The 12266-nt window shown below is 38.8% G+C and overlaps 1 protein-coding gene across 2 annotated transcripts in view; it reads left to right on the top strand.

Annotated features, from left to right (window-relative positions):
• Positions 1-556: 556 nt before the first annotated feature.
• The window catches only part of AGO3 (argonaute RISC catalytic component 3), a 23398-nt gene continuing 11688 nt past the window's right edge, over positions 557-12266 (top strand). The window contains exons 1-5 of one of the 2 annotated variants that reach the window (XM_010286375.1): positions 557-747; positions 5172-5292; positions 5851-6059; positions 7229-7365; positions 10644-10778. In XM_010286375.1, the coding sequence (XP_010284677.1) occupies positions 557-747; positions 5172-5292; positions 5851-6059; positions 7229-7365; positions 10644-10778 (793 nt within the window). The remainder of the gene's footprint in view (positions 748-5171; positions 5293-5850; positions 6060-7228; positions 7366-10643; positions 10779-12266) is intronic. The other variant, XM_010286376.1, reaches the window with a different exon arrangement.

The raw sequence follows: 12266 nt of genomic DNA, 5'->3' as shown, positions 1-12266 counted from the left end.
ACAACATACATCAGTCCAGAACTGCTTCTATATTTTTGTATTCTGGAGCAACTTTATTGTTACTAGGGTGTTCAGAAGAGACTTTTAAAACTTCTTGTGTTTTAATGGCAGAAAGGCTTTCCACAACAGTAAAGTGTTACAAGGAAAAGCACATCTATCTTTGTTTGTTGTTTAGGAAATCTGATTTTACTCATGCTAATCACAGAAGCTGAAACTCATCAGTAAGAAAACAATCTAGGTGTGGGTGGAGGCTTGTGGAGGAAAAATGGGCAAGTGTTCATTTGGAACTTAAGGTTAGCATGCTGCTTGTGTGCTGTTTGATACAGCTAATTTTCCCTTCTTCCAGTGTGCTGGGTCTGGTGCCTGCCTGGTTGTCGTGTGAGTTGGTTCAGGGAGTTGCCTAAGACTGAAAAAGGGAGTACATTAGCAAGTCTCAATGGGAGACAAGTATGTGTACCTGCAAATGCAAGGAACCTTACATATTTTTAAACTGATGAAGCTTAAGCAAGTAGTACCTTTGCAACACAGCTTGTCTGTGCATATGTTCTAATCTCTGATGTCTTTTTCTTTTGCAGGACCCGTCGGGGCACAGCCCCTACTCATGGTGCCCAGACGTCCTGGCTATGGCACCATGGGCAAACCCATTAAACTGCTGGCCAACTGCTTCCAAGTTGAAATCCCAAAGATTGATGTCTACCTCTATGAGGTGGATATCAAACCAGATAAGTGTCCTCGGAGGGTGAACAGGTAAGAAGGTGAAATTTGTCCTGTAAATTATACTGATACTGAAATTTTTAAGTAACCGAGGGACCTACTGAAGTAAATATAGTCTGTATGTAGCTTTAAAATCTGAGCATTATGCTATGGAGACGTGTGTGCAAGTTCTCATAAACGTCTGAGAGACAGGTACAGAGCCTGTTCCAAGTTCTTTGCAGTTTGGTTGTGGCCAGATGCTATGAAATGGGCCAGCCATTAGTGGCCACAATACTTTGTGAAGCCGTTTGGCAGCAACCTCCATTCTTCAGGGCAGCATAAACATGGTATAGCTGTAGGCAGTAACCTTTTTTGTTTGCAATACTGACTGTTGAATCATTTGAGTTGGTAGGAATCTGCTCCTGTGGGTGTTTTTATCCTCAGTTGATACTGAGATTCATTGCAGCAGTGGTTAATCTGAAAGGTTCCCCAACTTAATTCACTTTGGTGCTGTGATCAGAAGCTAGTGACTAAAAGCCATTGCAGTAGGTACAGGAGGAGGCAGCCTTCAGCTGGAAGCTTCCATTAGGAGTAGTGGTATGAAAGCACTGCGAACAGACTAGTTTTCCCCTTGTTAATAGATATTTAATGCAATCAACTTTGTGTATGTGAAATGGTCAGGCTTGGTTTGAGCTCCACCTGTGTCCTTTCTCTGTTGCTACAGCATTTTGTATAGCATATTATATCTCATCTAATTTTCATGTCTGCTATGTATTAGGGTCAGTTAAATCCCTTCCTAGGCTACTTTATTTCTGGATTGCTGGTTAAATGGAGAGAATATTGTCATAGTCCATATCCCTGTTCATTTTGTGATCCAACAAACTATATGCTGAGTCCTGGATTCTTCAGCCTTAACAGATTGCTAGTACAGCTTTTTGTATATGGTCTTTGTGTATTTTGTCCTAAACTTCATAAATTTTGGGAGCCAGAGAAGCCGCCTCAGAAAGAGTAGTTAATCGAAAACATTCCATTAGAGCTATAATCACTTTTGCTTTTTAAAGATTACAAGATTGTGTTCCCTATATTTCTTCCCTGCATTGAATAATTTTTAGGAGGAGTTACTTGTTAGGCTCTTGTGAAATCTATTTCATCAGTTAAAGTTCAGGGAAGCTGAAAAGCAGTTTTTTCCTCTTTCATCTGCAACTCTGGCTTTTTGCATTTTAACAATAACATGTTGTTAGGGCCTGATTCTAGCTGGTGATCCCCCCCCCACACCCTTGCTAGTTGCATACTGCAGTTATTATGAAGGCTATATAAATATCTATGTTAAGTATTAATTAAAAGGAAACTAATAAATTGCTAAAATGGGGATACAATAGTCCAGTGTTAATATTTAATATAACCTTACTGTTATGAAAGGTTAATTTACTACTGTATTGTTAAATGAATAATGCTTGTGAAGCCGTGCTCATAGACTGACTTACTGTTTTATATGTCTGATTCTTTTCTAGTGTGATCTAGTCATGAAGATAAATGTCATTTCATTTAAAATCTGTTGACTAAAACCACTTTTTTGTCTGTTGTATGGAAATACCGGATTAAAATAGACTGAGGGAGACAAAGCTGTAAGAACTCTGGTTGCTCCAGGAATTGCAGTCTGTGATTCACTGTGTAGTTGTTTCCATTACAGTGGGAAAAACTACAGATGTTTGAAAATAGTTAATTTGAAATAAGTTGTTTTAAAATAGCAACTAAATTTTATTTAAAATTTAAAAGAAAAAAAAAAATCCCTTTCATGGCCCTGTTTGTAGGGTGATTTCAAGCCTGTTTCCAGAACCAAAATTGATGTTCGTCACAGCTTGGTTTAGTTGGTTATGTGTTAGATAAACGCTCTGTCGTCTGAAGTTTCCAGTTCATGTGGAGAGGCAAAAGCATTTGGTTTGAGTTTGTAAAGTAACTCTATGTGAAATGGTCAATATTTTTGCTTACCTAAATACTAATCATTTCCTGAAGAGCATGCTTGCAGCTGAGACAACTTTTCATGCCTTTTGTGAGTCTCAGATTTGAGTATCTAACCGTTGCTTTTGACTTTTGTTAGGTTGTGTGAGTGTTAGTTGTTTCCCAGAAGTGCTGTTTGTAGACTGGAGTTAATTTTAAGTGCTTTTTGAGGTTTCTCATTCATGAATTTAGCTGTAGTATGGGAGTAGTTCAGATGTATGTGTAACTTTGTCCAGAAGCACATCAACTTTCTACCAGTAAAGACACTGTGTTTTCCTTATCCGGATAAGGAAAGCAGTTGTCTGGTTTTTGTCAAGGTAAACTGAGAAGACTAATTGAACACAGGCAGCAAACCCAACTATTTGCTTTAATAGTAAAATATTTTCAAATGAAAGAATAATTTTGTTTTCAAATTTTGACAGCAAATATGATATGCAAATTATGAATCCGAGCATAAACTGTAGTTTAACATCTGAAAGCTGAGGGTAAATCTTGCATGCATATTGTTATATTTTCAAAGTAGGGAACCATGAAATCAGTTACTTAAAAATACGACTACTTTACCAACTTTCATGTATGTAAAAATGTGGCAGATGTTACTTAAAAACTGCAAGAGCTTGTATAAATGAGCCAAATAAAAGGATATAGTATCTACTGAATAAATGTCTTTGATAGTATGCTCTGAATGACACAGAGAAGAATGGCTTTCATTAGTCTAAATGGAAGTGTACTGAAATACCTGCTTTGAAGAATTTTCCTTAGAAATATATTTCCCTTTCTCTTGCATGCTGTGACAGTTATTTCTAAGAAATCAGTGGATTTTACATGGACTCAACTATTCTGAAATACTGACTAACATCCTGTCTATATGCTCGTATTTGGAATAAACAGGGGTTTTAGTTCCTGAATAGTTGCTGTTGTTTTTAAATTCAGCTGCACCTTTATTAACTTAGCTGTAGGGAGGCTTTGAAATCTAGAGTGTCTTCTGCTTCCTTTTCACTTTCCTTTACAGCAATGTTCTTTACCACTGTTTCCGCTACGTTGTAAACTGGAAAGCAGAAGGTAAATAGTGCTTTGCTTTGAAGCGTGCTGTACATGAGACCTATAGCAGAGCGACAGCTGAGAACTCCAGTATGGGAGTTTTGTTTTTCGGAGCCTCTTGCTTCTCTCTCCGGCTCCTACTCTTCATCACTAACTTTTATCCCTCTGATTTTGTCACAGGTTATGTGTCAATAAGCTGGCACTTCTTTGCACACTTATCCCTGTGCATAGTGGTATAAGGGAGCAGATAAGATGGACTTCTGCAGGAGCACAGCTGAGTACTAAGATGTTTTGAAGTTGCTTAAGTATATTGATGTGCTTTTAGCCAGTGAAAGAATTTGGATTCTGAGAGTTTAGTACCATAAAGAACTGTGAAATGGAGAATTTCTCTTTCCTTTCCCCAAGTCCCAGCTGAGAGGTGAAAGTACTGCTACTAATTTTGTTTGAAGAGGAGGGCAGTATTTATCATTTTTCTGAAGTACTTTAGGTTAATATTGCCTGGTCAGGAAATGGTATACTAGTAAGCTTCTGCTTTGCAAGGATGCTAGTTTGCATATGCTTATGAAAAGTGTTTAATTTCTGTAGAATAAAGGAATTATGTTGTATCAAATAAGATACAGTTGTTGTGCCCCTGAAACACAAAGGATCCCCGAAGAATTCAAACCCTGAAGGCATGTTTCTGTTAGAGGTATTGCACAAGTCTCTTTGGACGTAATATATCTACTACTTGTATCAAAAAGCGTTTTTTTTATATAAGCTGAAAATTTTACGGTGTTTTTTCAAGTGTAATTTCAGTGCTTCTATCAGGTTACTATTTTCTGTATTGCCATCAACTCATAGAAAGTTAGGAGAATCTATAATTGTGTGCAAATTCGATTAGGCTTTTACTTGATTTTGCTGTACAAACTCAGATTATTAAGGACTTAAAGCTAAGACTTTTTTTAGGGTACACTTATATGTATATTTTATATACGATGTAGGCAGAATTCAAAACTCTTGTTACTTGAAGAGCAGATCAAAGTTTCTAGGTAGGCAGTACAATTAACTGCTGCTTCCATGAACTGGCATAGCTTTCAGTTGTCAGTTTGTACTAGATTTTCATAACACTAGCTTGTGGGTTTCTTCCAAGGTAAGAGTGTCCTTGTTGTCTGTAATAAAGGTTATACAAAGGCCTCAGTTATTTTGGGGACTTTCTGAAATTAGTAACAATATTTTCCAGTATTTGAGCATTTGCATTGATTATTATTTTATTCTTCAGTGTTTATCTGTTATTTTAGTTGAAGTATGTGAAACATCTTTTTGGAATATCTCTGGGTGTTCTAGAATTTACTTGAGTAATATGTTTGTTGAAACTACTTCAGCAAAGCACAGGGTGTGTGGGAGCCAGTTTCAGTCTGATACTTTGAAAACATCTTCAATGTAAATATCAACTTTTCTAGGGAGGTGGTGGACTCAATGGTGCAGCATTTTAAAGTGACAATATTTGGGGACCGTAGACCGGTTTATGATGGGAAAAGAAGCCTTTATACAGCCAATCCGCTTCCTGTGGCCACTACTGGGGTAAGATAACTGGGGGAGAAAAAGCAGATATTTGTAACAGCTTCTTAGGAAAGAAAAAGAAACAAGCCCAACTTCTAATATTGATGAGTTCAGAAAAAATGAAAGTGTCTTACAGTATCTGTATTGAGATGGAGTCCTTCTAATGTCTTTTCTGCAAATTCCGATGTATGTAAATGCGTGTGTAATGGTTGCATTCAAAACCTTCCCTAGAATTTAGTAGGCTCTTTCTACGGCAAAATCTATTAAATACGCCATTTTACAGACCATAATACATTATCTTATGATGAAGTACTATTAAAAAAACCAAACTACGGTTTCTGTGCAATGAAGAGTTTTCTGATTCAAGATGACAAAATGTTACGTGATCCTCTTCTGCTTGGTGAGGACCCAGTTCTCTTTATTTTCGTGCATTTGATAATGTACTTTTATCAGATGTGCTGTGTCCTAAATACCAGAGTTTTTGAGTCTCTGGCCTAGTTATGGGAAGGAGTGAAAATTCAAGGCTACCAGATTTGAGATTAAATAGCTGCTTTTTTTAATTTTTCCTCCCCCACCCAGGTGGATTTGGATGTGACATTACCGGGAGAAGGTGGAAAAGATCGTCCCTTCAAAGTGTCAATAAAGTTTGTTTCTCGGGTGAGCTGGCACTTGCTGCATGAAGTTTTGACAGGAAGAACCTTGCCTGAGCCTCTGGAACTAGACAAACCTATCAGCACTAACCCTGTTCATGCTGTCGATGTGGTGCTACGACACCTACCCTCCATGAAGTAGGTTCACTGTCTTCCTCAGTCTGTCTTTTCCTGAAGTATCCCCACTGGGAGAGCTTCATCCCTGTTTCTTCACAGGTGAAAGGAGAAAATGATCATTCCCCTTATGCAGCACAGCTGGTTAGCTGAACTGGAGAGATTGAAGCTAATTATGTGGAAGTGTGTATTTCTGTAGATATTTAAACTCCAGAGCAGGTGATGGTTTTGTTTGAAAAGATCAGGAAATAGGAAACAGTTATAGGCCTTAATTGACATACTGAAAGATTACAGTATGCTGTAGCACTGCTTTCATGCTTTCTGCTCAAATTGAGCCAAGTATTGTGCACTTGATGGCAGTGACTCTCTAAAAGCACGAGTCTTTTTATTCATTGATACACCCATCAATGATGCATGCTTCTCATACACAGGTGAGACTAGATACCTGTCTTAACAAAGTCTGTTATTCTTTATCTCAGCACTCTGAAATGTTAGAGAAGGCCAAATTAATTTTGCTTTGTTTGGTCAATGAAAGTTACTTTTAAAGTTTGATTGCTGGCTTTAGATGGTAGGATGGCTTTGCGCTGGTGTTTTTCATTGGGTGTAACTGACTTAAAATTACTTGTGGTTTTATGGAAGCCAGTGTTCCTCAGCTACCCTGGATCCTAAGAAAACACAAAAGATGTTAACCTCTGTACTAATGTCTGTCATTACAAATGTGAGGAAGCGTGGAGGTTTGTGAGCAGCTGTTTTCTACCTGCAAAACAGTTTCCACTGTGGCTACTCCTTCTCTCAGTGGACATTGTGTTCAAATGTTCCATAGTAAAACATGCAAAATTATATCTGAGGGTTAGTCCAGCATGTACAATGCTGTTGTACAGACTCTGCTCTGATAGAGATTATACATTCTTGAAGTGGAAGATCAGAAAGGGTAAGATAACTTAGTTCTTGATTTATTGTAAGAACTGGAAGTGTTGTGCATTGCTAAAACTAGTAAACATTTTGTTTGAATTTAAAAACACTGCAGTGGGAATGGCAGCAGAGTGTATTGTTTAATCTTGGTTCTAGGCACAGATTCCCAGTGCACAACATTCCAAAAAAATAATGCTGTGTGTTATAATCTGTATTAGAGGGTTTTTTATTTGGAAAGCAATAGCATAAACGTGTGGTTTATAAAACATCTTTTTCACTAGGTATACCCCTGTGGGCCGCTCCTTTTTCTCAGCTCCAGAAGGCTATGATCACCCCTTGGGTGGAGGTAGGGAGGTCTGGTTTGGATTCCATCAGTCTGTTCGGCCTGCCATGTGGAAGATGATGCTCAATATTGATGGTAAGTTGGGATTCAGGGTTAAGAGTAAAGATAATAACAAACGTGCCACTAAGAATAAAAATGACCATGCCGTTTGGTCATTTTCCTGTCATGTGCTTGAGTTTGCGATGCCACATTTCTGTGTGGTGATAACTTGTGGTGCCATCTGTGCAGAGGGATTTAGTAACAAGAAGCCATCTTGTACACTGATTTGCTAATTCATGTTGTAAATAATAGTTAAAGTAGTTTAGGGTATTTTGCTAGAAGTTATATGAGAATAAGCAAACTTTCAAACTCTAATTGCTTTATAGACAAAGGGTTTTCACCTGAAAAATACTTGTGTCGCATTGCTCAGTTTGAAGATTTAGTAGTTGTCTGTTGTAATAGCCTTAAGAAACGCAACATTAACTGTGAACTCAGCCTACTGCAGAAGTTGCAATAATAGTAGAGTGAGATTGTAATAATGAAAGTGTATGTATGCATACATTGGCTTCCTGTTCAGCCAGCTGAGACCAGACCTATATCGCAAAGGCTACCTAGAAATCCAAGTCTTTTTTTTTTTTTTTTTTCCCCCCTGGATTTGTCATCATGTCAGTGTTTTGGCAGAAATTTACTTGCCATATTAAAAAAAAAAATTACTCCTATATAGGAAAGAAAAGCCTAGCATAACTTGTTTTCCTACTTAATTTTCTGCATTGGTACATCCACAGTAAAACAGGCAAACTGTTTAACATGTGTCCCCATGCAGCTGTCCACAGTAGGTGTTGTTCAGTACTTCCAAGAAAACTCTAAAATATATCACAAACACTAGGCTGACACTGAATAGGGCTAATGGAGATGGGCTTTCTTATGCAAAATCAGATCTGCTTTGCACCACTTAAGTCCCAGATGAATGCTTCTGAGATCAACCGGTGCCTGTGTCAGACTCCTTGGTGCTGCAAGCACGCCGAGTCTATTTAGTTGTTAAACCCCTGTTGAAAAATGTCAGTGTTCGAGATGCAGGTGCTGCCTAAAGTTTTCTCTAATTCACATTCAGTTCTTACTGTTTGAAATGCTTTATAAAGCCAAGGTAAATAGTCTGTCTGTTTTGCACTAGCGTCTTGGGTTAGCCCACCTCTGCGCTAAACGCTAGCAATTGCTCTATCCCCCGAAAACCCCCTCTCCGCCAAGAAAGGGAATTCAGGGAAAGAAAGGAAACTCGTGGCTTGAAACAGAAACAGATTTAATAAAGCAATAAAATTAACATTAATACTAAAGCAATATAAAGTACACAGTCATACTCAGCCCATATAGTGGTCGTGAGCTGCACGCTCCCAGCAGCGAAGGCTGGTTTTTGGACGCTGCGAGCGGCACAGCTCCAGTGCAGGGAGAGCCGGCCTTGGGAGCAGAACGACGGGCGAGACCCTCCAGGGATGGTAGCCATGGAGAGACCAAGCTGCTCCCAGCAGAGTCGCCAGTTTACGGCAAGCGTGACATTTACGGTATGGAATACTTCTGGTGGCCAGCCCGGCTCAGCTGCCTTGGCCTCTGTTCCTCCCAGCTTTAGCACCTGGCTATCTCAAGACTGCTAGAGGCCTTGATCACTATGGAAACTCGCATGCCGTGGCCGGCCATGAACTAGAACAAAGTGTCTTATCAACTTTGTTCTCACAGTAACGGGTGCTGCAGTCGTCTTACAGAAATGCAGCTTTCCTGAACAGAAAACTGATTCTAGATTCTATCGCAGCAAAATCAAGACAACTAGGTTAAGCGGTCTAAGTCAGGTTGTGCTTACCGTCTGTCTTGGAGCATAATAAAATGTTGCAGATGATACTGAGCTATCACAATGAAAATTTGCAAGTCTGTTCTTGCATCATCTAAATTGTGGATGATGCTGATGTGACTTCAGATGAGTTTGTTCTTGCAAAATTACCTTTCAGACAGCTGTTGTTTGAAAAATCAATGTAAAAATCTTACCAGTCTGAGAAATAACCAATACTAGTGTCTATACATGCTAGGTACAGAGATAACTACAATTCAGGTAGGGTAGGAGCATTAATTTACACCAATTTACCATGTACTGTGCTGTCACTTTCTGTGAAGCAAACTTTTCTTACTGGCATTAGAAAGCGTAATAGCTACTCTTGCAGTAGAAGTTTTTCAGTCCTTTCTGTAAGCGAGAAACTTCAGAACTTTGTAAGGTATGGTTTACAGGACAGTCACTCTATGTTGTGGTTTGAGGCTGTGAAGATTACGTTCAAATCCCATCGCCTGGTTTTTAGTTGCTTAACTTGTATGAGATTCCCTTCAAAAACTGTTTCTCCGTCGCTTGTGTTGCTGTGGGAGACAAGCCGCACGCTGCCAGTCACTGGGGGTGTGAGCAACTTGTGTTCATTCAGTAATCGACATCCGGAGGTGTTGGCTGGAGTGCGTCATGTGAAGCTGGCAGCCTGCTAAAGTGACGCATGTCTGAAGAATGTTTCGTTGTATTAGCAGAGATGTGCTGGTTTTGGTACATGAGATCTGGAAAACTAATGAAATGCTTGTGAAGTATTTCTCTTCTGTTGTTGCAATTTAAAGCTTTAAATGCATTAAATAGTTTACTGTGTTTGAGCTATATCTAGTGCCACCTCACCTTTCTTACTAAAAGATAGTGTTTCAATCGCTTATAACTTCGTCAAGCAGATAGTTCATTTTATGGAAGGAAGACCATAAACAAACTGTCCTGTTTAAAAACAGTATGTTGTTGCTTAATGTGATTGTGTCATTAGTATGCAGGGACGGTAAGGGATTTTAGTAGATCAAGAGTTGCACTCGCCGCTACACTAGCATAATTTGTGTATAGTCAAAATAGTGCTTACGTTTTCCACCAAATATTGTTTCACTAATTGAGCAGATTGTATCATTGACAAAATTATATTGCATATGTAATCATCTTGGCTTTCATGTTAAAAAGTCTTCAGCAGTGAGATATTAATACTCTCTCTGCTTGCAGCTCCATACAGAGTCTAAAGAGAGTGTCTCTCTGGGACATTACAGCTCTCTAGAAATAATTGTTATCTGGGGAAAAATCCTTTCAAAACCCTGGAATGCAAAGTAGTAGCAGGATAACTGTGCTGGAGACTGATGTGTCACTGTGGGCTCTACGCTGGCTTTTGTATACTGAGTTGTTGCCAGGCTTGCTAATCTGTTTTTAAAATTGTGTGCTGCACAACATTTGCTTGAGGGTTATGTGGAATTTTTAAAAGCATTCATTTATATACTGTTTCGTAACATTCTGACTTGGGGGTTTTTTACGCTTAATATTTTGCTCTTTTTAGTTTCTGCCACTGCCTTCTACAAAGCACAACCTGTAATTCAGTTTATGTGTGAAGTTCTTGACATTCATAATATTGATGAACAACCAAGACCTCTGACTGATTCTCATCGGGTAAAATTCACCAAAGAGATAAAGGGTGAGTATATATTCTGTCCCAAGTGATGCAGTCAAGCTAATTTTAAGGGACTTGCTTTAACTGGAAACTTCCTGGTTAGCATGTGTCTGAAGGGCCCTGGAGCTGCCAAGGCAACTGCAGTGTGGCCCGTTTGTAGTTCTAGTCCTGAATGAAATAATGCAGATCTACAGAAATGAAGGATGAAAAATAAGGTATGTTCCAGTGGCTTAAAGAGGGAAAGAGAAAGTGTGTCATTTATTGCCTGGATAGATGTGAGTGGCTGCTGCCTTGCAGGATGGCTAACCATTTGTAAGCAAGTGTCATTGAGGCCATAGTAGCATTGTGCTGTAGATCTCCCACTGTTTAAATGCTGAGGCAAAGTGAAAATTTATTTCAAAGCTAAGGTCATTGATTCTTTGAAAATGTGCTGTTGCAGTGACTTCTAATAACTGATTGCTTTATGGAAAAACAAGTACCACTTGTTAACTTGCAGCTGAAGGCCAAATTCCATTCCAAAGGAATTGCATAAACTGCTGGTTTGAGTAGTTTAATTCCATATATGCTACTTCAATTTGTGTTTTCCCATATCCTTTCATTTTAATGTTATTTGCCAGAGAAAGAAACCTTAAAAGAGTTTGGTTCTTCAAAGCTTTGCTCTTGAACGCTTGTGTTACTTGATGCAAGATTAGACTCTACTGAAATACTGGAAAGCAAAAAAATACATCTGAACTATAGTCATAAACTGATGTGTTCATAGAATAGATGTTAGTGGGGAAAAAAAAACTTAAAGGCATTATTTTGTCATAGTCCTAATATGCCTCCTTTTTACATCTACCTGTCTGTCTTCGTTTTGGAAGACGGGTGACTGGAGGATGAGGAACTGTCTCTGCTTGATCTTGGATGCCTCAGACACTTCGTTACCAGTCAAAAAACATTGAAAGGTTACCTCTGCTGTCAATATTTATTTTTGCTACTGTAGTATCTGGGAACTCCAGCCAAGATGTGATCATGTATAGTGAAACAAACCCTGCATTAAAGAATTGGCAGTCTGTGAGCAGCTCTGTGGGAGGGTAGTGCCTTCTGTAGTGTCACAGCAGATTAATGACAAAGCAGTGAATGGGCTCCAGATATCTCTGTGTTCACAACCCTTTTCAGCTTGGCCACAGTGCTTCATGGTTTCTTTTTTTGTATTTTTTCTTAATGCTGTGTCAAGTCAATGGTAGTTTATTTTGATTATGCCATCCTTGAAGTAATACTGATGTTAATGTTGCAATTAGTGTTGTCAGGAGTTAATGAAGTACGGTTGATACTTCTTTGGATGTCTGTGTCCCTAGTAAACTAAACATGGTACCTGCTATTTGGTGCTCAGGGACCTGATTTGATGTGGGGTGTTCAGTCTGTCGTCCACTATTAAAATGATCCTCAACAGGACAAATTATCCGACTGCTTTTTCAAAAGCGTTTACTAGTAGACTGTAGGTTGAGTCTTTTGGGTAACAAGGCTCTGTTT

This window comes from Phaethon lepturus, unplaced genomic scaffold (genome assembly GCF_000687285.1).
Source record: "Phaethon lepturus isolate BGI_N335 unplaced genomic scaffold, ASM68728v1 scaffold14574, whole genome shotgun sequence".
Taxonomy (NCBI): Eukaryota; Metazoa; Chordata; class Aves; order Phaethontiformes; family Phaethontidae; genus Phaethon; species Phaethon lepturus.
This window is presented reverse-complemented; position numbering and strand designations above follow the sequence as displayed.